The sequence below is a fragment of the Elephas maximus genome, chromosome 10 (assembly GCF_024166365.1).
Source record: "Elephas maximus indicus isolate mEleMax1 chromosome 10, mEleMax1 primary haplotype, whole genome shotgun sequence".
NCBI classification, from domain to species: domain Eukaryota; kingdom Metazoa; phylum Chordata; class Mammalia; order Proboscidea; family Elephantidae; genus Elephas; species Elephas maximus.
The window spans coordinates 74,237,926-74,264,728 of NC_064828.1; the positions used below are offsets into that span (position 1 = coordinate 74,237,926).

The 26,803-nt window shown below is 40.3% G+C and overlaps 1 protein-coding gene across 10 annotated transcripts in view; it reads left to right on the forward strand.

Annotated features, from left to right (window-relative positions):
- The window catches only part of LOC126084671 (synaptotagmin-16), a 352,768-nt gene that overhangs the window by 71,658 nt on the left and 254,307 nt on the right, over nt 1-26,803 (forward strand). The window contains exon 10 of one of the 10 annotated variants that reach the window (XM_049899301.1): nt 13,912-17,851. The exons of 8 other annotated variants lie outside the window; for them this stretch is intronic. In XM_049899301.1, the coding sequence (XP_049755258.1) occupies nt 13,912-13,922 (11 nt within the window). In that variant the 3' untranslated portion in view covers nt 13,923-17,851. Of the gene's footprint in view, nt 1-13,911; nt 17,852-26,803 lie in introns of those variants that run through there. One more of the 10 variants, XM_049899291.1, reaches the window with a different exon arrangement.

Below are 26,803 nucleotides of genomic sequence, written 5' to 3' on the forward strand. Positions count from 1 at the left end.
TTGGGTATATGATCCTTGGATGGCAGTTTTTCTCGTTCAGTGCTCTATATATGTCATCCCATTGCCTTCTTGACTGCATGGTTTCTGCTGAGTAGTCTGAACTTTTTCTTACTGATTCTGCTTTGTAGGAGACCTTTCTTTTATCCCTGGCTGCTTTTAAAGTTTTCTCTTTGTCTTTGGTTTTGGCAAGTTTGATGATAGTATGTCTTGGTGATTTTCTTTTTGGATCACTCTTAAATGGGGGTCGATGAGCATCTTGGATAGATATCCTTTTGTCTTTCATGATGTCAGGGAAGTTTTCTGTCAACAGATCTTCAACTGTTCTCTCTGTATTTTCTGTTATCCCTCCCTGTTCTGGAACTCCAATCATATACAAGTTATTCTTCTTGATAGAGTCCCACATGATTCTTAGGGTTTCTTCATTTTTTTAAATTCTTTTATCTGATGTTTTTTTGGCTATATTGGTGTCAATTCCCTTATCCTCCAGGTCCCCCACTCTGCATTCCAATTGCTCTATTCTGCTCCTCCAGCTTCCTATTGAGTTGTCTAATTCTGTAATTTTACTGTTAATCTTTTGGATTTCTGAATGCTGTCTCTCTATGGATTCTTGCAGCTTATTAATTTTTCCACTATGTTCTTGAATAATCTTTTTGATTTCTTCAACTGCTTTATCAGTGTGTTCCTTGGCTTTTTCTGTAGATTGCCTTATTTCATTTCTGAGGTCATCCCTGATGTCTTGAAGCATTCTATAAATTAGTTTTTTATATTCTGCATCTGGCAATTCCAGGATTGTATCTTCATTTGGGAAAGATTTTGATTCTTTAATTAGGGGAGTTGTAGAAGCAATCATGGTCTGCTTCTTTATGTGGTTGGATATCGACTGCTATCTCCGAGCCATCTATAAGATATTGTAATGATTTATTTTATATTTGCTTACTGAGTCTTATCTTGTTTTGTTTTCTTTCAGTGTACGTGGATGGGCTACTAGATTGCGCTGTCTTGATTGTTGTAGCCCTTGAATCACTTATGTCCTATTACTAGCTGGTTTGGGCTGTTACCAGATATATAAGCCTAAGAGTCCATTCACTATTCTTGAGTAGAATCTGATTTTGAGTCACCAAGTGTGTGGTGCAGACTGTCACCTATCCACCCAGAGGAATAGTGGTGATAGTTGTGTGCACCAGATTCTAGTAGCAGCAGGGGGTCACATTCCAGGGGGGCAGGATGCTGACAGGGTTCCGCCAAGTGCCAGTGAGGTAGGTATGTCTCTATTCCTAAAGCACGTTGGTGGGTGGGCTCTGCAGCTGTACCTTAGGCACCCAATGCATGTACCTCTACAGATTGGTAGGTCTTACCCTCCTCAGACCCCTAAGGCAGGAGGCTAGGTGGTCTGGGGGGAGCTTCAGCCCTCAGTTCCCTGTTGTGGGTCAGTGAGGGCTCTGTTTAATATGCAAAGATATCAGACCTGGGAAACTTGTCTTTCCAGTAATCTGCTAAAACAATTACAGTCAGATCCCTATCAGAATTGCCTTTGCATTATAATAGCCACCTTGTTCCCTGTAGGGATGAAAGCCCAAGACAGTGGATCTCATATGCTTGGCTGGAGCTTGTTCTGTATTTTTAGTCCAATTTCGGGAAGTCAGGGAAGGATTTTTGGTCCCTGGGTTTTTTGTAGCTGCTTCTCTCAGGCCAGGAGAATGGGTTAGGAAAAGATAAAAAAAAAAAAAAACCCCAAAATCGGCAGAGCTCTTCACTTTCTGGCTCAGGAAATTCCAATGTTAATGAAGCCGCCTGGGAAGGGGAGGGGAGGGATCAGATAGATAGGAGAGAGTAGCACCCCAGAATATAGACAAAGTTACTTATCTTGCTTGGTGATGACTGTTTTATCTGAGATTCCTGAGGGGTGTGTAGCCTGTGTGCATTGGGTGAGTCGAGATTGCCCCCGAGGGTCAGGCCCGTGTCCTGTGCTTGTGCTGTCTCAGAAGCCATGGTCAGTTCCTCTGCTCCCAGTCCAAAGCCCAGCGCCAAGGTTCCCTGGCTGGGACGCCACACTCCAGGCTCCAAAACCAGTCGCTGCCTCCCAGTGGCTTCTCCTCCTGTCAGCCGTGTTGCTGCTGTGCTGCCTGCATGTACTGGCTGGGCTTCCCCCGAGGTCACTTCTGGGGGCTAGGGCTGCATCCCGTGTTTGCGCTGTCTCAGGATGCTGTGCTCAGCTCCCCTGCGCCCAGTGCAAAGCCCGGCGCCAAGGTTTTCTGACTGGGACGCTGGCTCCAGGCTCCGAAAACAGTCGTTTCTTCCCCATGGTTGCTCATTCTCAGTCTCTGTCACTCAGGTCAACTCCCTAGGTCTGTGTTTGATGGTCTGGGTTTGTAGATTGTCAAGTATGTGATTGACTCACTTGTTTTTCCAAGTCTTTGTTGCAAGAGGGATCTGACGTAGCTTCTACCTAGTCAGCCATCTTGGCCCTGCCCATCTGGTTGTCTCATTTTTAACCCTTAACAATGTTTAATCTTCTAGTAAGTGCTTCTACGAGCATGACCTTGTATGCCTGGTGTCTCTGTTGGTCCTGGCCTTGTTGTCCAGGCTTTGCTTCTGAGGGCAGCCTATCTCTGTTTCAGGTGCCTGCCCTGGGAGGCCCTCCCACTTCCCATCTTGACATTCCCTCTTTTGTTTCTCAGTTCATGCTCTAACTCTTCTTATTGCCAGTCTGTTTTTTCCACTGGTTTCACCATTCCTTAGAACTTTGAGTGAGACACATGGGCTCTATCAGTCTCAGATTTGTAGAGGTCCCGCCTTCAACAAGTCTTCCCACAGGGAGAAGGTTAGAGTACAACCCTTCATCTATTATCAGCCACTACTATCCTTTTCCTCACGCTTTTAGAAGTACATTACGGTGCATTGGTTCATTAGAATAAAATCAGTTGTAAGCCTATGATGGCCATAATCTGGTGATAATTGTAATCATAATTATAGTCAAAGTGTTATTTTTCTTTGAATGCCCTTTGTATTTGTTATCTCTTGCTACATAACAAATTAACACAAATTTAGTGGCTTAAAACAACATATGTTTGTTATCTCTCAGCTTCTGTGGGTCAGGGGTCAGCAAGGCTACAATCAAGGTGTTGGCCAGGACTGGGTTCTCATCTGAAGGCTCTGCTTCCATGGTGTTGGCAGGATTCAGATACATGTGGACTGATGAACTGAGGACCTCAGTTTTTTCTCACTGTTGGCTGGAGGCCACCCTTATTTCCTGCCATATGAACCTTCCCTATACGCTAACATGTCTCATCAAAGCCAGCAAGTAAGAGACTCCTAGCAAAATGGATGCTGTATGCACATGCTTGCTGAAAGCAAAAGGACTTGAAGCACTTATTGATGAAGAACAAAGATTACAGCCTTTAGTGTGAATTACACCTCAACATAAAACAAAAATCCTCATGACTGGGCCAACAAGCAACATCATGATAAATGGAGAAAATACTAAAGTTACAAGGATTTCATTTTGCTTGGATCCACAATCAAGTAATCCACAATCACAGAAGTGACATCTTGTCACTTTTGCCATATTATTTTGGTTAGAAGTAAGTCTCAGGTTCTGGCTACACTCAAGGATAGGGGATTAAACAAGGGTATGAGTACTAGGAGGTGGGGATAACTGAAGGCCGTCTTGGATTCTGTCTAGCACACTTATTATGAAACGTTTAGTATCTACCTCTTCAATTACATTTTTATTTGGAGTATCACGTTTCTCTTTGAAACTTTAGATCACATTGGGATGGTGAAGCCTGAAATGACAATTGCCTTGGTCAGAAAAGAAACTGCTTTCCTCCTTCCTACACGAGAGCCATTGCACTATAGGCGTGATGGTGATGGAAGCAGGGCAGGAAAGGGTAATTTTTTATGTTTGAGCTGTCATTGAGAAAGACATGTCTAAATGTGGATTTCTTTGGGTTTATCCTTTTTTGAAACCTGGGCAGTATTCATCACTATAGTTCAGTTCTCAATACTTTTGCTGTGTTGATTCAGGTTGGTCTCATGTATGGACCCCTTAGGTGTGTGCTCAGGACCTCATTGTTGTTGTTAGGTGCCATAGAGTCAGTTCTGACCCACAGTGGCATTAGGTATAACGAAATGAAACATTGCCTGGTTTTGCACCATCCTCACAATTGTTGCTCTGTTTGACCCCATTGTTGAAGCCAATGAGTCAATCCATCTTGTAAGGGTCTTCCTCCTTTTTGTTGACCCTCTACCAAGCATGATGTCCTTCTTCAGGGATTGGTCCCTCTTTATAACATGTCCAAAGTAGGTGAGATGAATTCTCACCATTCTTGCTTCTAAGGAGCATTCTGTCTGTACTTCTTCCCAGACAGATTTGTTCATTCTTCTAGCAGTCCACTGTATATTCAATGTTCTTCGCCAACACCATAATTAAAATGTGTTAATTTTTTTGCAGTCTTTCTTTTTCGTTGTTCAGTGTTTGCACACATATGAGGTGATTGAAAACACCATGGCCTGGGTCAGGCATATCTTAGTCCTCAAAGTAACGTTTTTGCTTTTGAACACTTTAAAGAGATCTTTTGCAGCACATTTGCCCAATGCAATATGTCATTTGATTTCTTGACTGCTGCTTCCATAGGTGTTGATTGTGTATCCAAGTAAAATGAAATCCTTGTAACTTCAGTATTTTCTCCACTTATCATGATGTTGCTTATTGGCCCAGTTGTGAGGATTTTTATTTTCTTTACTGTAGGCTGTGGTCTTTGATCTGCATCAATAAGTGCTTCAAGTCCTCTTTACTTTCAGCAAGCAAGATTGTGTCATTTGCATACTGCAGGTTGTTAAATGAGTCTTCCTCCAATCCTGATGTGTTATTCTTCATGTAGTCCAGCTTCTCTGATTATTTGGTCAGTATACAGATTGAATAAGTATGGTGAAAGGATACAATCCTGAAGCACACCTTTCCTGATTTTAAACCATGCAGTATCCCCTAGTTCTGTTTGAACAACTGCCTCTTGGTCTATGTATAGGTTCTGGATGAGCACAATTAAATGTTCCGGTATTCCCATTCTTCACAATGTTATCCATAATTTGTTATGATCCACACAGTCGAATGCCTTTGCATGGTCAATACAACACAAGTAAACATCTTTCTGGTATTCTTTGCTTTCAGCCAGGATCCGTCTGACAGCAGCAATGATATCCTTCATTCCGTGTCCTCTTCTGAATCAAGCTTGAATTTCTGACATTTCCTGTCCATGTACAGCTGTAGCCACTTTTGAATTGTCTTCAGCAAAATTTTACTTGTGTATTAATGATATTGTTAGATAATTTCCACATTTCTTTGGAATTGGCATGAATATGAACCTCTTCTTGTCAGTTGGTAAGGTAGCTGTCTTCTAAATTTCATGGCATAGATGAGTAAGTGCTTCCAGCATTGCATCCGTTTGTTGAACATTTCAGTTGGTATTCTGTTGGTTCCTGGACCCTTCCTTCTTGCTAATGCCTTCAGTGCAGTTTGGGCTTCTTCCTTCACTACCGTTAGTTCTTGATTATATGCCACCTCTTGAAATGGTTGAACATTGACCAATTCTTTTTGGTATGGTGACTTTGTGTATTCCTTCCCTCGTCTTTTGATTCCTCCTTCATTGTTCAATATTTTGCCCATAGAATTCTTCAGTATTCCAACTCGAGGCTTGATTTTTTCCTTCAGTTTTTCGGCTAGAGAATTGCTGAGTGTCTTGGTCATCTAGTCCTGCTATAACAGAAATACCACAAGTGAATGGTTTTACGAAAGAGAAGTTTATTCTCTCATAGTCCAGTAGCCTAGAAATCTGAATTCAGGGCGCCGGCTCCAGGGGAAGGCTTTCTCTCTCTGTCAGCTCTGGAGAAAGGTCCTTGTGATACATCAGTCTTCCTTTGGTCTGAGAACATTTCAGTGCAGGAACCTCAGGTCCGAAGGATGAACCCTGCTCCTGGCACTGCTTTCTTTGTGGTATGAGGTCCCCCATGTCTCTCTGCTGGGCTCTATCTTTTATATCTCAAAAGAGATTGGCTTAAGACACTATCCAATCTTGTAGATCACATCAATGTAACTGCCACTAGTCCCTTTCATTACATCATAGTGATAGAATTTACAACACATAGAGAAATCACATCAGATGACAAAATGTTAGACAATCCTACAATACTGGGAATCATGACGTAGCCAAGTTGACAGATATTTTGGGGGGACAATTCAATCCATGACACTGAGCATGTTCTTTTTGCTTTTCTAACTCCAGGTCTTTGCACATTTCATTATAGTACTTTACTTTGTCTGCTCAAACTGCCCTTTGAAATCTTCTGTTCAGCTCTGTTACATCATCATTTGTTCTGTGAGCTTTAGCTACTCTATGTTGAAGAGCAAGTTTCAAAACTTCATACCTGATTTATAAGATTCCATTATCCAGCTATCTCTTTTATATAGTCCTTCTGTCTTAGTCATCTAGTGCTGCTATAATAGAAATACCACAAGTGGATGGCTTTAACAAAGAGAAGTTGATTTTCTCACGGTCTAGTAGGCTAGAAGTCCAAATTCAGGGTGTCATCTCCAGGGGAAGGCTTTCTGTGTAATGACTCTGGAGGAAGTTCCTTGTCATAAATCTTCTCCTGGACTGGGATCTTCTACGCATAGGAACCCCGCTTCTGGCACTGCTTTCTTAGTGGTATGAAGTCCCACTGTCTGTATGCTCACTTCTCTCTTTTATATCTCAAAAGAGATTGGTTTAAATTGTAGATTAATCTTGTTGATTGAGTCTACATAACTGCCACTAATCCCATCTCGTTAACTTCATAGAGATAGGATTTACAACACATAGCAAATCATATCAGATGACAAAATGGTGAACAATCACACAATACTGGCAATCATGACTTAGCTAAGTTGATAGATATTTTGAGGGGACACAATTCAATCCTGACACCTTTCATTATCTCTTTGAGTTTTACCTTTTCCCCCAACACCTCTCTTTTATGTTCAAGCTTCTCCTTCTGTTTCCACATCTCTTAACCACTGTTCATTCATATTATCTCTCTCTCTCCCCAACATCCTTTCTTTCTTGTTTTCTGGGTAATTTCTTCAGATTTGTCTTCCACTTCAGTAGTTCTCTTTTAAGTTAGGTCTAGTCTACTATTCAACTTATCCATAATTTTCAATTTCAGTGATAATACTTTTCATTTGTAAAATTTTTAGGGTTATTTTTATGAACTTGTCCCTTTTACATTATACCTTATGCCTTCATTATTCTAAATTGTTTCAATGCATGCTTATTTTCTAGTCTCAGATGCATATATAGTTTCCAGTTCTTGAGGTGTCAGTTTTGTGGTCTGTCGATTCACCCTTATGGTGATTCATTTTCTCATGTGTCTATGATATTTAATTTTGCTAGTTCATCTTCAGTGAGTGTTTTTCTTCCACCCAGTACCTAAAAGACCCATAAACCCTGAGCTGTGAAAGAGTCTATGAGGGCCCAGATTTTCGTGTGTTTAGTGGATCCCTACTAACTTTTCACCTCAGGGTTCTTAAACTGTACATAAAGAAAAAAATTAGACTCTTCGCTCTCTTTAATTGTCAAAAAGAACATTTCAAGATCTATCCTGAAGTACAGTGCTGTCAGTTATAGAATAATATCCATATGTCTACAAGGAAGACCAGTTAAGATGGTTATTCAAATTTATGTACCAATCACTAGTACCAAAGATGAAGAATCTTCTTGTGTAACCCGGAGGTCAACTTAAGTCCTTTCCTCCCATATCCTTCTGCATTCCTGGGGACTGATTTCTCACAGTTTCTTCTAGCTCTTAATTCTTGCTTCTAGGTGTCTCTTACTTTTTTTAGTTTTACTGCTAACGGCCACTCTTGTGTCCATGTTGCACTGACCAGGGAGAGGAACTTAGTCCATTTTTCTTAATTTATACAAACACATGTGACCCATTCACTTGAAAGGAATTCGTGCCTAAAGAAGACTGGCTGATGATTCAGGGAGATGGAAGAAGTATATATCTTAGTAACACAAACAAATTAAAAATTGACTATTCGATATGCTCACTCTAAAAATCCTTTGTTGTTGTTGTTGGGTACCCTCCAGTCAATTCTGCCTCATAGTGACCCTGTGTGCAACAGGACGAAACACTGTCCAGTCCTGCGCCAACCCCACAATCGTTGCTATGTTTGAGACCATTGTTGTAGTCACTCATCTCGTTGAGGGGCTTCCTCTTTTTAGCTGACCCTCTACCTTAACAAACATGATGTCCTTCTCCAGGGACTGATCCCTCCTGGTAACATGTCCAAAGTATGTGAGATGGAGTGTCACCATCCTTGCTTCCAAGGAACATATTTCTTCCAAGACAGACTTGTTTGTTTTTCTGGCAGTCTGTGGTATAGTCAATATTCTTTACTGACACCATAATTCAGATGCATCAATTCTTCTTCGGTCTTCCTTATTCATTGTCCAGCTTTTGCATGTGTGTGAGGCGATAGAAAAATATCATGGCTTGGATCTGGTGCACCTTAGTCCTCAAAGTGACATCTTTTAGGCTTTCTATTACGTTTCCTCACCACCCTCTTCTCATTTTCCTCCCTTTTCTATGGCAACTCCCATTTTCTTTTTTCTATGGAGCAGTTTAGTAATTCCGTTGGTTTCCTCATCTTCTGCTATAATAAACAGAGTTTTGGGGGCAGATAATCCACCATCTGTCTGTCAGTTTGTCATAGTCTGGTGGCTTATGTGTTGCTGTGGTACTAGGAGCTATGACACTGGTATTCAACTACCAGCAGGGTCACCCATGGTGGGCAGGTTTCAGCAGAGCTTGAAGACAGACTAGGAAGAAAAGCCTGGTGGTATACTTCTGAAAATTAGCTAAGGAAAACCCTATGGATCACAATGGAATATTGTCCAGTATAGGGCGGGAAGATGAGCCTCCTAGGTTGGAAGGCACTCAAAATACACAGTGTCTACAAGAATGGATTTAAGCATACTAGTGATTGTGTTATGGTATTGGTGAAGAATATTGAACATGCCATGGACTGCCAGAAGAATGAATAAATCTGTCTTGGAAGAAGTATAGCTGTAGTGCTCCCTGGGAGCGAGGATGGTGAAACTTTGTCTCATGTCCTTTGGACATGTTATCAGGAGGGACTAGTCCTTGGAGAAGGGCATCATGCTTGGTAAAGTAGTTGTTGTTAGGTGCTGTCGAGTTGGTTCCGACTCATAGCGACCCCATGTACCACAGAATGAAACACTGCCCAGTCCTGTGCCATGCTCACGATTGTTGTTATGCTTGAGCCCATTGTTGCAGCCACTGTATCAACCCATCTCTTTAAGAGTCTTCCTTTTCTTAGTTGAGCCTGTACTTTACCACGTATGATGTCCTTCTCCAGGGACTGATTCCTCCTGATAACATGTCCAAAGTATGTAAGATGTGGTCTTGCCATCCTTACTTCCAATGAGTACGCTGGTTGTACTTCTTCCAAGACAGATTTGTTCCTTCTTTTGGCAGTCCGTGGTATATTCAATATTCTTTGCCAACACTGCAATTCAAAGGCATCAGTTCTTTGGTCTTCCTTATTCATTGTCCAGCTTTCACATGCATATGATGCAATTGAAAACACCATGGCTTGGGTCAGGTACATGGTAGTCTTCAAGGTGACATCTTTGCTTTTCAACACTTTAAAGAGGTCTTTTGCAGCAGAAATAGACTGCTGGGTTCTTCTTCCTAGTTGGTCTTAGTCTGGAAGCTCAGCTGAAACCTGTCCACCATGGGTGACCCTGCTGGTATCTGAATACCAGCAGCATAGCTTCCAGCATCACAGCAACATGCAAGCCCCCACAGTACAAAAAACTGGTAGACATGTGGGAGTGGTAAAGTAGAGGGTCAGTGAAAAAGAGGAAGACCCTCGACGAGATGGATTGACACAGTGGCTGGAATGATGGGCTCAAGCATAACAATGATTGTAAGGATGATGGCACCATTGTACATCATTCAGTTGTACATAGAGTTGCTGTGAGTCGGAACCTACTCTATGGCACATGACAGCAGCAACAGCAATGATTGTGAAGATGGCACAGGACTGGGCAATGTTTGATTCTATTGTACATAAGGTTGCCATGTGTTGGAGCCAACTTGATGGCAACTAACAACAACACAATTGCAGACAATAGAACCCACTCAACTACTTTAAGCTGAAAAAGATTTTAACTATAGAGTATAAGGCAGCTCACGGAATTTGTGAGAGGGCCAGGGAAACGAGCTTGTTCGCCATTCAGTCAGAGGTAGCATCCAGGAGAAATATATCCAATGCTACAGGAGAAATCTTGCTGCTGGATTTTGTTTACCCATAAAACTAGGGACTGAGCACTAGACCCTATGCTAATGATACTACAGAAAAATAAATTGATCCCGCAGCAATACTTAGAAGAGAAGGCCCGTCTCCTGCACCACAAAGTTTACTTTCACCTTCCAGTTTCCCTTGGATGAGTATGCTTGATGGATGTTAGGTCACAGATGGAACCAAATCTGCAAAGAAGTTTGGGAACTGTAGTTTTTAGATTTCTAGCTTCTATGTATGGGAGACTTTAAGCAGGTTGGAGTGGTGTCGAGTGAGCCCTGTCTAGTTTTAGTGGTGGGATAGAGCTTTTCTGTTTATACTGGTTGAATTGCCCTGGAAAGAACTTAGGAGAGGGACATTAAGACAATATCCTTGTCATCTTTCCATAAATTTTCTTCTATAAAAAATTCATTTCTCCTTTAGAGACAGAGAAAACATATGCAATTTGGTTCTAGTATTTTGCCATTTCATTTTTTGAGTTCTCTAGAGTAGAATTCATCACATCGTATAACATGTGTATCTAAGTTAATTTTTCTCCATATGGATTTTATCAATAACATTAAGTGCCCTGCTATGTTTTCCATGGCATTTGTGTTATTTTAAGTATATTTTCACTGGTTGATTTTTCTAATTTTTAAATCATTACATACTGTTCATAATTTACACACACACACAGAGTGAGAACAGAAGACTCAGCCTGTGTGCGTATGAGTATTCTTGCTTGCTTATTCTCTCCTTAAGTTCATTATGGATCTGTCAGGTTCTATAAAGCATCCTAAGGATACTTTATTGATGGATATTGTATCTTATTAACTTAGGGAGTATACCATCTTTGCTGTATTTAGTTAGCCTACCTAGGAGTCTAATATATATCTCTATCTATTTGTGTCTGTTCTTATTTCTTCCATTAGGTTTTTCTAATTTTCTTAGAAAAAATCATATGGCTTCCATTAAATTAATATCCAATTAGGTTTTTATTTTCTCCATGAATTCCTGGCAATCTTCTGGTTGCTGTGTGTGGATTTTCCAGTTTCCCCTACCCTCCTGCAGAAGGGGAAACCCTGGTGGCGTAGTGGTTAAGTGCTATGGCTGCTAACCAAAGGGTTGGCAGTTCGAATCCGCCAGGTGCTCCTTGGAAACTCTATGGGGCAGTTCTACTCCGTCCTATAGGGTTGCTATGAGTTGGAATCGACTTGAGGGCACTGGGTGGGGTTTTTTCCTGCAGAAGGAGCACTAACTCTTCTGATAGGATTGAGAGAAGTGACTGAAGACAGTGGGTTCATGTATAGTTGGAGTCGCGTGTGACTGAGGCAGTCCAGCCTGCCTTTGATGAAATATTTGGCATTGAGCTCACCTCTCCTTTCTTTCTGTTTGGAGACTGTGTCAGGGCCTCAAGATTGCAGGGGCTTCAAATTAGACCTCTGTTCAGTGGCATCTTAGTTTGCTAGGGATGCCATAACAGAAATACCCGAAGTGGGTGGCTTTAAAGAACAGAAATTAATTTTCTCACATTTCAGGAAGGTAAAAGTCTGAATCAGGGTCTTGGCTGTTATCAGTTGTTTCCCTGAGCCTCTTTCCTAGTTCCTGGGTCTGCCGGTGATCTTGCCATTCCTTTGCTTGTAGACAAATCCTCACATGGTGGCTGTCTTCCCCTGTGTGTGTCTCAGTATCTAACTCCAAAGTGATTAGGTTTAAGAGACGCTTACACTGGTATGACTTCATTAACATAACAGAAGAAAGCTCCCTATTTCCAAAACAGGGTCATATTTACAGATACCCCTCTCCCTAGCACCCACCCCGCCAAAAAAATCCAGTTGACACTGAGTGATTCCGATTCACGGCAACCCCGTGTGTGTCATAGTAGAACTGGGCTCCATAGGGTTTTCAATGTCTTTGATCTCTTGAAAGTAGATTGTCAGGCCTTTCTTCTGAGGTGCTTATTGGTGGATGGGTGGATTCAAACTGCCAGCCTTTTGGTTAGTAGCCAAGTGGTTAACTGTGCCACCTAGAGACAGAGTGCAGGAGTTAGGATTACAACACATACTTTGGGGGTACAAATTCAATCTATAACAAGCGGTAGCTTTGTACTCGTGAGCAGGACCAGGCCTCATCACAGATGTTCACTCAAATGAAATTCCATTGATCCTCCAGTGAGTGTGGGAACTCAATATCTGAAAGCTGCCCAGATCTCCCTAAGGCTCTTGGAGAGCCTGTCTCTATTAAACAGGTACCTTAATAATGAGGATCAATCACTCAGCAGAAAAGTCCTCTGGGAACAGGCTTTCCAACTAACCTGTACTAATTGTCTCCTGGATTTTCTAACAAACTCTAGGTTCCGGAAGAATTATGTGTTGGTGCCGTGCTTCTAGTGTGCAGAGTCACTCTGCCACCTTGTGGCCATGTGTGAGAACTGTGCTTCCCAGACGTCTTTCCTATTCCCCAGTAATCCTGCATTGTTGGAACAGGTCACACCGGATTGTTTCTGACTTTGGCTCTCTGACCAGGATGGTTTGAAGATTATGTCACAGCACATACCAATAGCAAGACTTTTGAATAGTTTTAAACAGATATATGTATATATAGAAATTTCATTGTCAGTGTTAATAGCATCTTGGCATTTTAAATAATAGAAGTATTCAAAGTGAGAATGGGACAATGTTATGTCCCAAAGCTGTTCTGAGGGCATTCTGAAATATAGTGTAATTTTCCTGGGCATCGAAGTTAGCTCTGTGTGTTGTTGTTGTTGTTAGGTGCTGTTGAGTAGATTTTTGACACATAGCGACCCAATGTGAAGGAGTAGAACTGCCCCATAGGGTTTTCTAAGCAGATCGCCAGGTCTCTCCTCTTGTGGAGCCACCAGGTGGGTTCAAACCACCAACCGTTTTAGTTAGCAATGGAGTGTTTAAGCACTGTGTTGTTGTTGTTAGGTGCTGTCGAGTTGGTTCTGACCCATAGTGATCCTATGGGTCAGAGTAGAACTGCCCCATAGGGCTTCCAAGGAGTGGCTGGTGAATTTGAACTGCTGACCTTATGGTTAGCAACTGAGCTCTTAACCACTGTGCCACCAGGGCTCCCAGCACTGTGTAGTAAGTATTAATTTTAGGTCACCATGCTATGCTAGGTCGCATTCCTTTATTTCTCTAAATCAATTTGAATTAACTGCCTGGCTGGAGGGGAAATTCAATCTCAGTCATCACTGGGGCCCCTCTTCCACTCCCTGGAATCATATATGAATGCCAAGCTAATACAGTGCTATAAGATAAATTTGGGGTGGGGCTTAGTCCACTGTCCACAGTCATGACTGTTGCACATTCTGACATGCTGCAGGTGAAGACAGGATCCCCAGAATCTAGGAAGAGTCAGATGACCTTCCCCACTGCTCACCTCACTGACCATTCTTGGGAAGATAATAGGCTTCCTGGAGTAACACCCTCACCATCTAGGCATAGGTGGGAATGGGGTCTGTGTTTCTGCCAGAGCATAATTCCTCAAACTCATTCCTTTTCTGGTCTTGGGTAATATCCATCTCCTTTCCTTTCTGACAGAGCCCTGGTGATGCAGTGGTTAAGAGGTACACCTGCGAACCAAAAAGATCTGCAGTTCGAATCCACCAGCCATCCTATGGGGCTACTCTGTCCTGTAGGGTCGCTATGAGTCATAATCAACTTGATGGCAACAGGTTTGGTTTTTTGCACTCCTTTCTGGCATAAGCTTTCTTCCACAAACCACCTTGCAACTTCCACGTTTGGCCCTGCAACACTTAAACTATTAAAAATCTCTTGTGTCTGAGGCCAAGGAGTCCAGAACTCTGAATATGCAGTTGTCCACCTTCTTAGGAGGGAGAAAGAAAAATATGGATAGGAACAATAGCAGCAGGAAGAAAACACAAATCATCTCAATAAATCATTCTGCTCCATTGTGTTTTGTGTATGGTACAGCCTATGCCGGAGCCCCTGTGTTGTACAAATGATTAAGCACATGGCTATTAACTGAAAGTAGGCAGTTCAAACCTACCCAGAGATGCCTCAGAAGAAAGGGCTGGAGATCTGCTTTTGGAGGGTCACAGCCATGAAAACCCTATGGAACACAGTTCTACTCTGTAACACATGGGGTTTCCATGAGTTAGAATTGACTTGATGGCAACTGGTTTGGTTTTGGGTTTTTTTTTTTTTTAAATAGGCTATGCCTAAGGCCTCTGTAGGGCAAAATCTTTCCTTTATTTGTGTCAGCCATAGCAGTTGAAAAGTGAAGGAAGTTCATTAGGTTGCTTATTATTTATTTATTTTTTACAAGTTTTCTACCATATGCTAAGCACTCTACTGGTTTCTTGCAATATGAAGGTGACCTAACAGTCATAACAATTACGTAATGGTAATGGGGTACTAAGCTCCAGGAGAAAGGTATGTTCAGAGGTCTGTGGAAGTGCTGAAGGGAGTGATAATAACTCCACTTGATGGTTCAGGAAAGGTTATAGCCAGGAGATGGTATTGGAACTAAGCTTGGAAGCATGAGAAGGCATCTGCTTGTTGGCAGGCGGGAGGGCATGAATGTTCCAGGCAGCGGGACCTGCATGAGCACAGTAGGAAGTAATGAAAGTGCATGGTTGATTCAGGGAATGCTTTGTGGCTCAGTGTAGTGTGCATGTAGAAATTTATTAGGAGAGGTGAGCTGGGTTGGAACCTAATCACGGAGGACCTCATTTACTATACTAAGATATCTCTAATTTGTCTTTTAGGCCAGCAAGTCACAATCCTTTTTCTGTTACATTACAGTCCCGTGAGTTTACTTAGGGAAATGTACCAGTCCCTTAGGGCTAATTGCACTCTACCTTTTTGTCTCTTGCTCAAGAAATTGTAATTAATCTGGGAGCATTGTGGAGCCTAGACTGGAAAAAGGAAGAGAGAGGGAGAGGGGAGTGGATTAAAGAGCTATGTCACAGCTTATACCAAAAGCAAGATTTTCTAATAGCTTTAAGCAGAAAGATATATGCAAGAAATATCATTGCCTGTGTAATAGCATCTTGGCATATTAAATAATAGATGTATTCAAAGTGAGAATGGGACAATGTTATGGACTGAGTTGGCAGCAGTTGGGCTAGGTCCAGAAAGAGATGTTCAGGTACTGAACTCAGGCAATGCATGGGAAATGTATGGACGTAAAGAGACATTGTAGAGATAGAACCCAGGGCTTATATATCTTAGATTAGGTATATGGTATGAGGAAGAAATAAAAGATCATAAGGTTTAGACAACTGATTATGTGAAAATCTCATTGTTTGAGACAGAAGGTAAGGGAAGAAGCAGATTTGGAAGCCAAGGTAATGAGTACTTTTGGGACATGTTTAAGATGCATGTGGAATATCTGGTTAGAGAAGCAAGGTAGGCTACTGGAAATATGAGTCTAGAACTTGGGAGAGAGTTGTTGTTAGGTGCCATCAAGTCGGTTGCGACTCATAGCAACCCTATGTACCACAGAACGAAACACTGCCTGGTCCTGTACCATCCTCACAATCATTGCTATGTTTGAGCCCATTGTTGAGGCCACTATGTCAGTCCATCTCATTGAGCGTCCTCCTCTTTTTCTCTGACCCGCTACTTTACCAAGCATGATGCCCTTTTCCAGGGACTGGTCTCCCCTGGTAACATGATAACATGTCCAAAGCACATAAAACAAGGTCACCATCTTCACATCTAAAGAGCATTTTGGCTGTACTTCTTCCAAGACAGATTTATTGTTTTTCTGGCAGTCCATGGTATTTTCGACATTCTTTGCCAACACCATAATTCAAAGGCCTCAATTCTTTTTGGTCTTCCTTATTCATAGTCCTGCATGCATTTGAGGCAATTGAAAATACCATGGCTTGGGTCAGGTACACCTTACTCCTCAAAGAGATATCTTTGTTTTTTAACACTCTAAAGAGGTCTTTTGCAAGCAGATTTACCCAGTGTAATATGTTGTTTGATTTCTTGACAGCTGCTTCCATGGCTTTTGATTGTGGATCTGAGTAAAATGAAATCCTTGACAAAGTTAATCTTTTCTCCATTTATCATGATGTTGCTTTTTGGTCCAGTTGTTTTCTTTATGTGGAGGTGTAATCCATACCAAAAGCTTTGGTTTTTGATCTTCATCAGTAAGTGCTTCAAGTCTCCTTTACTTTCAGCAAACAAGGTTGTGTCATCTGCGTATTGCAAGTTCTCAATGAGTCTTCCTTCAATCTGGATGCCACATTCTTCTTCATGTAGTTCAGCATCTTGGATTATTTGCTCAGCATACACATTGAATAAGTATGATGAAAGGATACAAACCTGATGCACACCTTTTCTGATTTTAAACGCCTTGCTCTATTTGAACAACTGCCTGTTGGTCTATGTACAGGTTCCACAAGAGTACAATTAAGTGTTCGGGAATTCCCATCCTTTCAAATGTTATCTATTGTTTTTTATGATCCATACAGTTGAATGCCTTTGCATAGTCAATAAAACACAAGTAGACATCTTTTGGGTATTCTCTAGATACTCAACATATTCAACAATGATATCCCTCATTCCATGTCTTCTTCTGAATTCAGCTTGAATTTCTGGCAGTTCTCCGTCAACGTACTGCTGCAACGGTTTTTGAATTATCTTCAGCAAAATTTTGCTTGCATGTGGTGTTAATGATATTGTTTGATAATTTCTTCATTCTGTTGAATCACCTTTCTTTGAAATGGGCATGAATATGGATCTTTTCCAGTCATTTAGCCAACTAGCTGTCTTCCAAATTTCTCAGTGTAGACGCGTGCTTCCAGTGTTGCATCTGTTTGCGGAAACATCTGAATTAGTATTCCATCAATTCCTGGAGCCTTGTTTTTCACCAATGTCTTCAGTACAGCTTGAACTTCTTTCTTCAGTATCATCAGTTCCCATTCATATGCTACCTCCTGTAAAGGTTGAACATCAGCCAATTCTTTTTGGTACAGTGACTCTGTGTATCCCTTCCATCTTCTTTTTATTTGATTGTATTATATTCCTTCCATTTTCTTTTGATGCTTCCTTCATCATTCAACATTTTGCCTGTAGAATCTTTAATATTGCATCTCAGGGCTTGAATTTTTTCTTCAATTGTTTCACCTTGCAAAATGCCTCGTGTGTTTTTCCTTTTTGGTATTCTAACTCCCAGGGCCGGCTAAAGGCATGTGATGGCCCTAAACACTGATAATCTGTGGTATCCCCTCCTCCGCTTACTCAAACATTTGAACAGGGTATGTGAGTTATATATATATACATGTATACACACACACACATATATATATATGAGCTTAGTAACCCATTAAAAAAAAACCAAATCCACTGCTGTTGAGTCGATTCTGACTCATAGCAACCCTATAGAACACAGTAGAACTGCTCCATTGAGTTTCCAAGGAGCACCTGGTGGAATTGAACTGCCAACCTCTTGGTTAGCAGCCATAGCACTTAACCACTACGCCACCAAGGTTTCCAGTAACCCATTACCATATATATATATATATATATATATATATATATATATATAGAGTAGTATCAAGCAATGTGTCCCACACAATAAAATAGACAATAAAAAATGAAACTCACTCTATACATAAATTAAAACTTTTTGTGTTAGATAAATATTAATATTTCCAGTATTTTTGGATGTTTGCTATGTTAATATTAAATTATTATCCTGATAATATTATATTAAATGTATACTAGATTGGGAAACCCTGGTGGGGTAGTGGTTAAGAGCTACGGCTGCTAAACAAAAGGTTGGCAGTTCAAATCCACCAGGTGCTCCTTGGGAACCCTATGGGGCAGTTCTACTCTGCCCTGTAGGGTCAGTATGAGTTGGAATCAACCTGAGGGCGATGGGTTTGGTTTGGGTGTCTTAATACTAGATTGTATCTGTGTGTATGCCAAATGTATTTTAAAGTTAAAGTTATAAATATTGTTTACAAAATTTAGGATATAACTCTGTTGTAAATGCTATACATTTAAAAAGTAACTTGATTATATTCATTCTTGGTCGACTTATTTGAGTTTCCTTGCTTTTGCACATCATCTGGAACTGGAGTTCCCAATGGTTGTTTACCAGGATGTGCGAAAGAGCATATCCTTGTGCTTGTGTCATGGCAGAGAGCATTGCTGGTCCTTCTGGCTGGGCTTGTTGGATCAGCAGCTGTGAACGTACAAGACGGTTCTCTCAGAATGGATCATAGACCTGTTATCTATTAACATAATTCATCCTTGCCCACTAACCACTCATGTTGGATCCAGTTGCATACTAGGTGAATGTAGTAAGAGTTAGACTCGACAGTCCACTCTTACTTCTCATTTATTAGAAAGAAATAGTGTACTTTCAAGAGACCCGCCAAGATAAGGAATTTCAATTACATGGGAAGGGACTAACCATAGGAGACAAGTATTAACGAAGGTGTTGAAGTGGTAGGGACCTCATAGCTTAAATAACCTCATAAATGGGTGCCCTGGTGACCCTGAGTGAACTTTATTTCTGCTGGTACATTCTCATGCACTGGAGTTGGTATCAATTTCATTTCATGCCCTGCCAGTTCCCTTCCACTGCGATGTTTGAGTTTCCTTTTGTCTCGTTTGCTTGGCGTTTATGGGTCTTTGCTTTGGACGACCGTAGTTAGGTGCCATCGAATCGGCTCCGACTCATAGCGACCCTGTGTATAACAGAACAAAACACTGCTCGGTTCTGCACCATCCTCACAATCGCTGTTATGCCTGAGCTCATTGTTGCAGCCACAATTGGTGCCCCTGTTTTGTTGATGTTGTAAGCATGTGTTTACCTTGCTTGTTGGGTAATCCATCCCTGCTAACTCCAGGTCTTTGCACATTTCATTATCATACTTTTCTTTGTCTTTTCAAGCTGCCTTTTGAAATATTATGTTCAGCTCTTTTTTAGAGATGTCCCTTCCCTCATTCTTGATGATGATAATTTGCATTTACTCTCTTTCTTGATCAGCCTGGCTAGAGCTTTATCAGTTTTATTGGTTTTCTCAAATAATCAACTTTTGGTTTCATTAACTTTCTCAATTGTTTTTCTGCTTTTAAAAATTTTATTGGTTTACAAAAGTTAAGAAGTTTTTTGAATATAACCAAACACTTTGAGGGACAGAGTAGAAGAGGTGGGGGTCTGGGGACCATGGTTTCAGGGGACCTCTAGGTCAATTGGCATAACAGTTTATTAAGAAAGTGTTCTGCATCCCACTTTGGTGAGTGGCATGTGGGGTCTTAAAAGCTAGTGAGTGGCCACCTAAGATGCATCAGTTGGTTCCAACCCACCTGGAGTAAAGAAGAATGAAGAAGACCAAAGACACAAGGAAAATATTACCCCAAGAAACAAAAAAGGCCACACACCAGAGACTCCGTCAGCCTGAGACCAGAAGAACTAGATGGTGCCTGGCTACCACCAATGACCACCCTGACAGGCAACACAACAGAGAGTCCCTGATGGAGCAGGGAAAAAGTGGGGTGCAGAACTCAAATTCTAGTAAACAGACCAGTCTTAATGGTCTGACTGAGACTGGAGGAACCCCAGAAGAAATGGCACCCAGACTCTCTGTTAATCCAGAACTAAAACCATTCCTGAAGCCAGTTCTTCAGACAAAGATTAGACTGGACAATAAGACATAAAATGATACTCGTGAAGAAAGTGCTTCTTAGTTCAAGTAGATACGTGAGACTAAATGGGCAGCTCCTTCCTGGAGGCAAGAAGAGAAGGGACAGGAGCTGACTGAATGGACACAGGAAATCCGGGGTGGAAAGGACGAGTATGTTGACATAGGGATGGCAACTAGTATCACATAACAGCGTGTGTATAGATTTTTGTATGAGAAACTAATGAGCTGCAAATTTTCACTCAAAACATGTTAAGAAAAAAAATTCATTGGTTTATTTTTCCTTTCATCTACATAATTTAGTTATAATTCGCTCTAATTTCTCTAGATTCTTAAGATGAAAGCTCATTGATTTTAAAATCATTGATTTTAAATCTTGGTGTTTTTCTAATATAAGCACAGTTTAGCTTAATCCCACAAATTTTACCTTCATTTTCATTCACTTCAAAATATTTTCTAATTTCCTTTGTGACTTCTTTTATCTATAAGATATTTAAATGTGTGTTCTTTAGCTTTCAAATATTTGGGGAATTTTCTAGAAACCTTTCTGTAACTGATTTCTGATTTAATTCTGTTGTGGTTAGATAGCATATTTTGTATGAGGTGAATTCTTTTACATTTATTGAGACTTGTTTTATGGCCCAGATTATGGTCTTGGTGAATGTTCCATGTGCATTGATAAGAATGTGTATTTTGTTGATGTTGGGTAGAGTGTTCTATATATGCCAATTAACTTAATTTGGTTGATAGTGTTTTTCTAGTGTTTTATCTCTTTTTGAATTTCTGTGTTTTGTATCAATTATTGAGATACGGTTTTGAAATATCCCTTTGTAATTATGGATTTGTTGGTCTCACAACTAAATATAAGTTTTCCATATTTTACTCTTTTCTTTTTCTTGGGTGATTTACCTAGTAAGTTACCTAATAGGTAACTTAAAGAAGCTTCATTTTCTTACCTGTAAAATGTATGGATGATTGTACCTCCCTTGCAATATTGGGGGGTAGATATTGGAAATAAAATATGAAAAGTGCTCCATAAATAGTATTATTGTTATTAATTTTTTTTATTGTACTTTAGGTGAAGGTTTACAGAACAAATTAGTTCCTCATTCAGCAATTAATAGACAAATTGATTTGTGACATTGGTTGCCAACCCATGAAATGCTAACACTCTCTTCTGCTCCACCCTGGGTTCACCGTTTCCATTCATCCAGTTTTCCTGTCCCTTCCTGCCTTCTTGACTTTGCTTTCGGGCAGGTGTGCCAGTTTAGTCTCATGAACTAAGAAGCGTGTTTCTTATGAGTGCCGTTGTTTGTTTTATAGACTTGTCTAATCTTTGGCTAAGGGGTAAATTTAGGGAGTGACTTCAGTTGTGAGTTAAAAGTATGTCCTGGGGCCATATTCTTGGGTTTCTCCTGTCTCTGTCAGACTAATAAGTCTGGCCTTCTTTTGTGAATTTGAATTTTGTTTTACATTTTTCTCCTGCCCTGTCCAGGACCCTCTGTTGTGATCTCTGCCAGAGCAGACAGTGGTGGTAGCCAGGCACCATCTAGTCTGGCCTCAGTCTGGCAGAGGTTGTGGTACATTAGTACTTTGGACTAATATTTCCCTTGTTTCTTTGGTTTTCTTCACTCTCCTTTGGTATGGGACCAGTAGATGTGTCTTAGATGGCTGCTTGCAGGCTTTTAAGACCCCAAATGCTACTCACCAAAGTCAGATGTACAGCATTTTGATTGTAAGCTATGTTAAGCCAGTTGATCTGGACGTCCCCCAAGACCATGGTCCCCAGCTCTCAGCCTAGTACATAGGTCCCTCAGGGACTTTGGATATGTCTATGAAGCTTCTATGACTTTGCCTTGGTGTACTTTGCCTTATTGTGTTCTCTCCCTTCACCAAAGTTACCACTTATCTACTATCTGTTGTTGTTGTTGTTAGGTGCCATCAAGTCAGTTCCAACTCATAGCAACCCTGTGCACAACAGAACGAAACACTGCCCGGTCCTGAGCCAGCCTTACAGTCGTTGTTATGCTTGAGCTCATTGTTGCAGCCACTGTGTCAATCCACCTCGTTGAGGGCCTTCCTCTTTTCCGCTGACCCCGTACTCTGCCAAACATGATGTCCTTCTCCAGGGACTGATCCCTCCTGACAACATGTCCAAAGTATGTGAGATGCAGTCTTGCCATCCTTGCTTCTAAGGAGCATTCTGATTGTACTTCTTCTAAGACAGATTTGTTCATTCTTTTGGCAGTCCATGGTATATTCAATATTCTTCACCAACATCGCAATTCAAAGGCGTCAATTCTTTTTCGGTCTTCCTTATTCATTGTGCAGCTTTCACATGCATATGATGTGATTGAAAATACCATGGCTTGGGTCAGGCACACCTTAGTCTTCAGGGTGACATCTTTGATCTTTAACACTTTGAAGAGGTCCTTTGCACCAGATTTACCCAATGCAATGCGTCTTTTGATTTCTTGACTGCTGCTTCCATGGCTGTTGATTGTGGATCCAAGTAAAATGAAATCCTTGACAACTTCAATCTTTTCTCCGTTTATCATGATGTTGCTTATTGGTCCAGTTGTGAGGATTTTTGTTTTCTTTATGTTGAGGTGCAATCCATACTGAAGGCTGTGGTCTTTGATCTTCAATAATAAGCACTTCAAGTCCTCTTCACTTTCAGCAAGCAAGGTTGTGTCATCTTCATAACGCAGGGTGTTAATGAGTCTTCCCCCAATCCTGATGCCCCGTTCTTCTTCGTATAGTCCAGCTTCTCATATTATTTGCTCAGCATACAGATTGAATAGGTATGGTGAAAGAATACAACCCTGACACACACCTTTCCTGACTACTATCTAGTTAGTATTTTTCCCTTCCCCTTCCCCTTGTAACCATCAAAGATTTTTTCTGTGTGTAAACTTTTTCTTGAGTTTTTATAATAGTTGCCTCATACAGTATTTGTACTTTCGTGACTGACTTATTTAACTCAGCATAGTGCCATCCAGGTTCATCCATGTTGTGAGATGTTTTATGGTTTCATCATTGTTCTTTCTTTATTGTTGTGTAGTATTCCATCGTGTGTATGCACCATAATTTGTTTATCCATTCATCAGTTGATGGGCACTTAGGTTGTTTCCATCTTTTTGCTATTGTGAATAATGTCGCATTGAACATTGGTATGCATATGTCTATTTGTGTGATGGCTTTTATATCTCTAGGATATATTCCTAGGAGTGGGATTGCTGGATCTTATGATATTTCTGTTTCTAGCTTTTTAGGAAGCACTATATCATTTTCCAAAGTGGTTATACCATTTTATATTCCCACCAGCAGTGCATCCCCATGCATCTGTCAGTTTGTTGTATTGTGGTGGCTTGTGTGTTGCTGTGATGCTGGGAGCTATGCCACCAGTTTTCAAATACCAGCAGGGTCATTCATGATGGACAGGTTTTAGCAGAGCTTCCAGACTAAGAAAGACTTGGAATAAAGACCTAGCAGTCTATTTTTAGTCTACTCCTGAAAAAGTTGGCCAATGAAAACCTTATGAATAACAGTGAAACACTGTCTGGTATTGTACCTGAAGATGAGCCCTCAGGTTGGAAGGCACTCAAAATACAACTGAGGAAGATTTGCCTCCTCAAAGTAGAGTAGACCTTAATGATGTGGATGGAGTAAAGTTTTGGGGACCTTCATTTACTGAGGTGGCATGACTCAAAATAAGAAGAAACAGCTGCAAACATCCATTAGTAATTGGAACATGAAATTATGAAGTATGAATCTAGGAAAATTAGAAGTCTTAAAAAATGAAATGGACCACATAAAGATCAATACCCTGAGACATTACAGAGCTGAAATGGACTGACATTGGCCATTTTGAGCCAGAAAGTCATATGGTCTACCAAGCTGAGAATGACAAATTGACGAGGAATGGTGTCACAATAGTTGTCAAAAAAAATTTCAAGATCTATCCTGAAGTACAGTGCTGTCAGTGATAGGATAGGATTTCCAAGGAGCAGCTGGTGGATTTGAACTGCCAGCTTTTTGATTAGCAGCTGAACTCTTAGCCACTGCACCACCAGGGCTCCACAAGGAACAGCAGTTAATATGACTATTATTCAAATTTATGCACCAACCACTAAAGGCAAAGATAAGGAAACTGGAGATTTTTATCAACTTCTGCAATCTGAAATTGATAAAACATGCAAGCAAGATTCATTGATAATTACTGATGATTGGAATGGGAAAGTTGAAAACAAAGCGGAAGGATCGGTAGTTGGAAAATACAGCCTTGGTGATAGAAACGATGCTGGAGATTGCATGATAGAATTTTGCAAGGCCAGTGACTTCTTCATTGCAAATACCTTTTTACAACAACATAAATGATGACTATACACGTGGACATTGCTAGACGGAATACGCAGGTATCAAATCGACTACATCTGTGGAAAGAGACAATGGAGAAGCTCAATATCATTGATCAGAGCAAGGCCAGGGACCTACTGCAAGACAGACCATCAAACGCCCATGTGCAAGTTCAAGTTGAAGCTGAAGAAAATTGGAGCAAGTCCTCTAGAGACAAATATGAACTTGATTATATCCTACCTGAATTTAGAGGTCATCTCAAGAACAGATTTGATGCATTGAACACTAATGACTGAAAACCAGATGAATTGTGCAAGGACATCATACATGAAGAAAGCAAAAGGTCATTAAAGACAGGAAAGAAAGAAAAGACCAAAATGGATGTCATAAGAACTCTGAAACTTACTCTTGAATGTAGAGTAACTAAAGCAAATGGAAGAAATGATGAAACAAAAGAGCTGAACAGAAGATTTCAAAGGCGTGCCGAGAAGGCAGAGTAAAGTATTATAATGAAATGTGCAAAGACCTGGAGTTAGAAAACTAAAAGGGAAGAACACACTCAGCATTTCTAAAGCTTAAAGAACTGAAGAAAAATTCAAGCCTTGAATTGCAATACTTAAAGATTGCAGGCAGCATCAAAAGAAGATGGTACAATAATATCAGGTATCAACACAAGACTAGAACACTGGACAGAGCAATCAGAGGTCAATCCAGGGAAATCACAGAAATAAATCAAGATAAAAAAACACTCAAAACAGGGAAACAGCGATGTTACTACGTAAAAGAAGACAACATTAAAACAAGAAAGAGGGACTAAGAAATGTAGTCATAGATCTTTCAAATGGAGAGGAAGACAAGGCGATATAAAGAAATAAAAGTTAGGTTTAAACTTAGAAAAATAGGGATAAATATTAAGGTAAGCACAAAGGAGACTAACTATCCTACTCATCAAAATAAAGCACAAGAAAAAAATAGAGACTCAGCAGAAACAAAATCAACAAAAATGAATAAGAAGAAAAGACAATATATAAACTACTCAGCACAAAAAATTGAGTGAGAAAAAGAAACTGTCAACAACACACAAAAAAAGAAATCAAAATGCTAGCACTAAACTTATAAAAAAAAAAAAAAAAAAAAAAACTTATACCTATCCGTAATTACGATGAATGTAAATGGACTAAATGCACCAATAAAGAGACAGAGAGTGGCAGAATGGATTAAAAAACACGATCTGTCTATGTGCTGCCTACAAGAGACAAGCCTTAGACTTAGAGACACAAGCAAACTAAAACTCAAAGGATGGAAAAAAATATATCAAGCAAACAACAAAAAAGAGCAGGCATGCCAATATTAATTTCTGACAAAATAGACTTTAAAGTTAAATACACCACAAAGGATAAGGAAGTACACTATATAATGATGAAAAGGACAATATACCAGGAGGATATAACCATATTAAATATTTATGGTACCCAGGGACAGGGCTGCAATACATAAAACAAACTCTAACAGCATTGAAAGATGAGATCGACAGCTCCGCAATTATAGACTTCAACACAACACTTTCAGTGAAGGACAGGACATCCAGAAAGAAGCTCCATAAAGACATGGAAGATTTAAATGCCACAATCAACCAACTTGACCTTATAGACATATACAGAACACTCCACCCAACAGCAGCCAAGTATACTTTCTTTTCTAGTGCACATGGAACACTCTCTAGGACAGACCACATATTAGGTTATAAAGTAGGCCTCTGCAGAATCCAAAACATTGAAATATTACAAAGCATCTTCTCAGACCATAAGACCATAAAAGTAGAAATCAATAACAGAAAAAGCAGGGAAAACAAATCAAATACTTGGAAATTGAACAATACCCTGCTCAAAAAAGACTGGGTTATAGAAGACATTAAGGAGAGAAAAAGAAGTTCATAGAATCCAAAGAGAATGAAAACACTTCCTATCAGAACCTTTGGGACAGAGTGAAAGCAGCGCTCAAAGGACAATTTATATCAATAAATGCACACATACAAAAAGAAGGGCCAAAATCAAACAACTGTCCCTAAGACTTGAACAAACAGAAAGAGACCAATGAAAGAAACCCTCAGGCACCAGAAGAAAGCAGAATTAAAGGAAAGAGAAAATAGAAGAACAATTGAAAGAATTAACAAGACCAAAAGCTGGTTTTTTGAAAAAATTAACAAAATTGATAAACCTTTGGCCAAACTGACAACAGAAAAACAGAAGGGGAAGCAAATAACCCAAATAAGAAATGAGATGGTCGATATTACAACAGACCCAACTGAAATGAAAAGAATCATATCAGATTACTACGAAAAATTGTACTAACAAATTTGAAAACCTAGAAAGAAGTGGATGAATCCCTAGAAACACATTACCTACCTAAACTAACACAAACAGAGGTAGAACAACTAAATA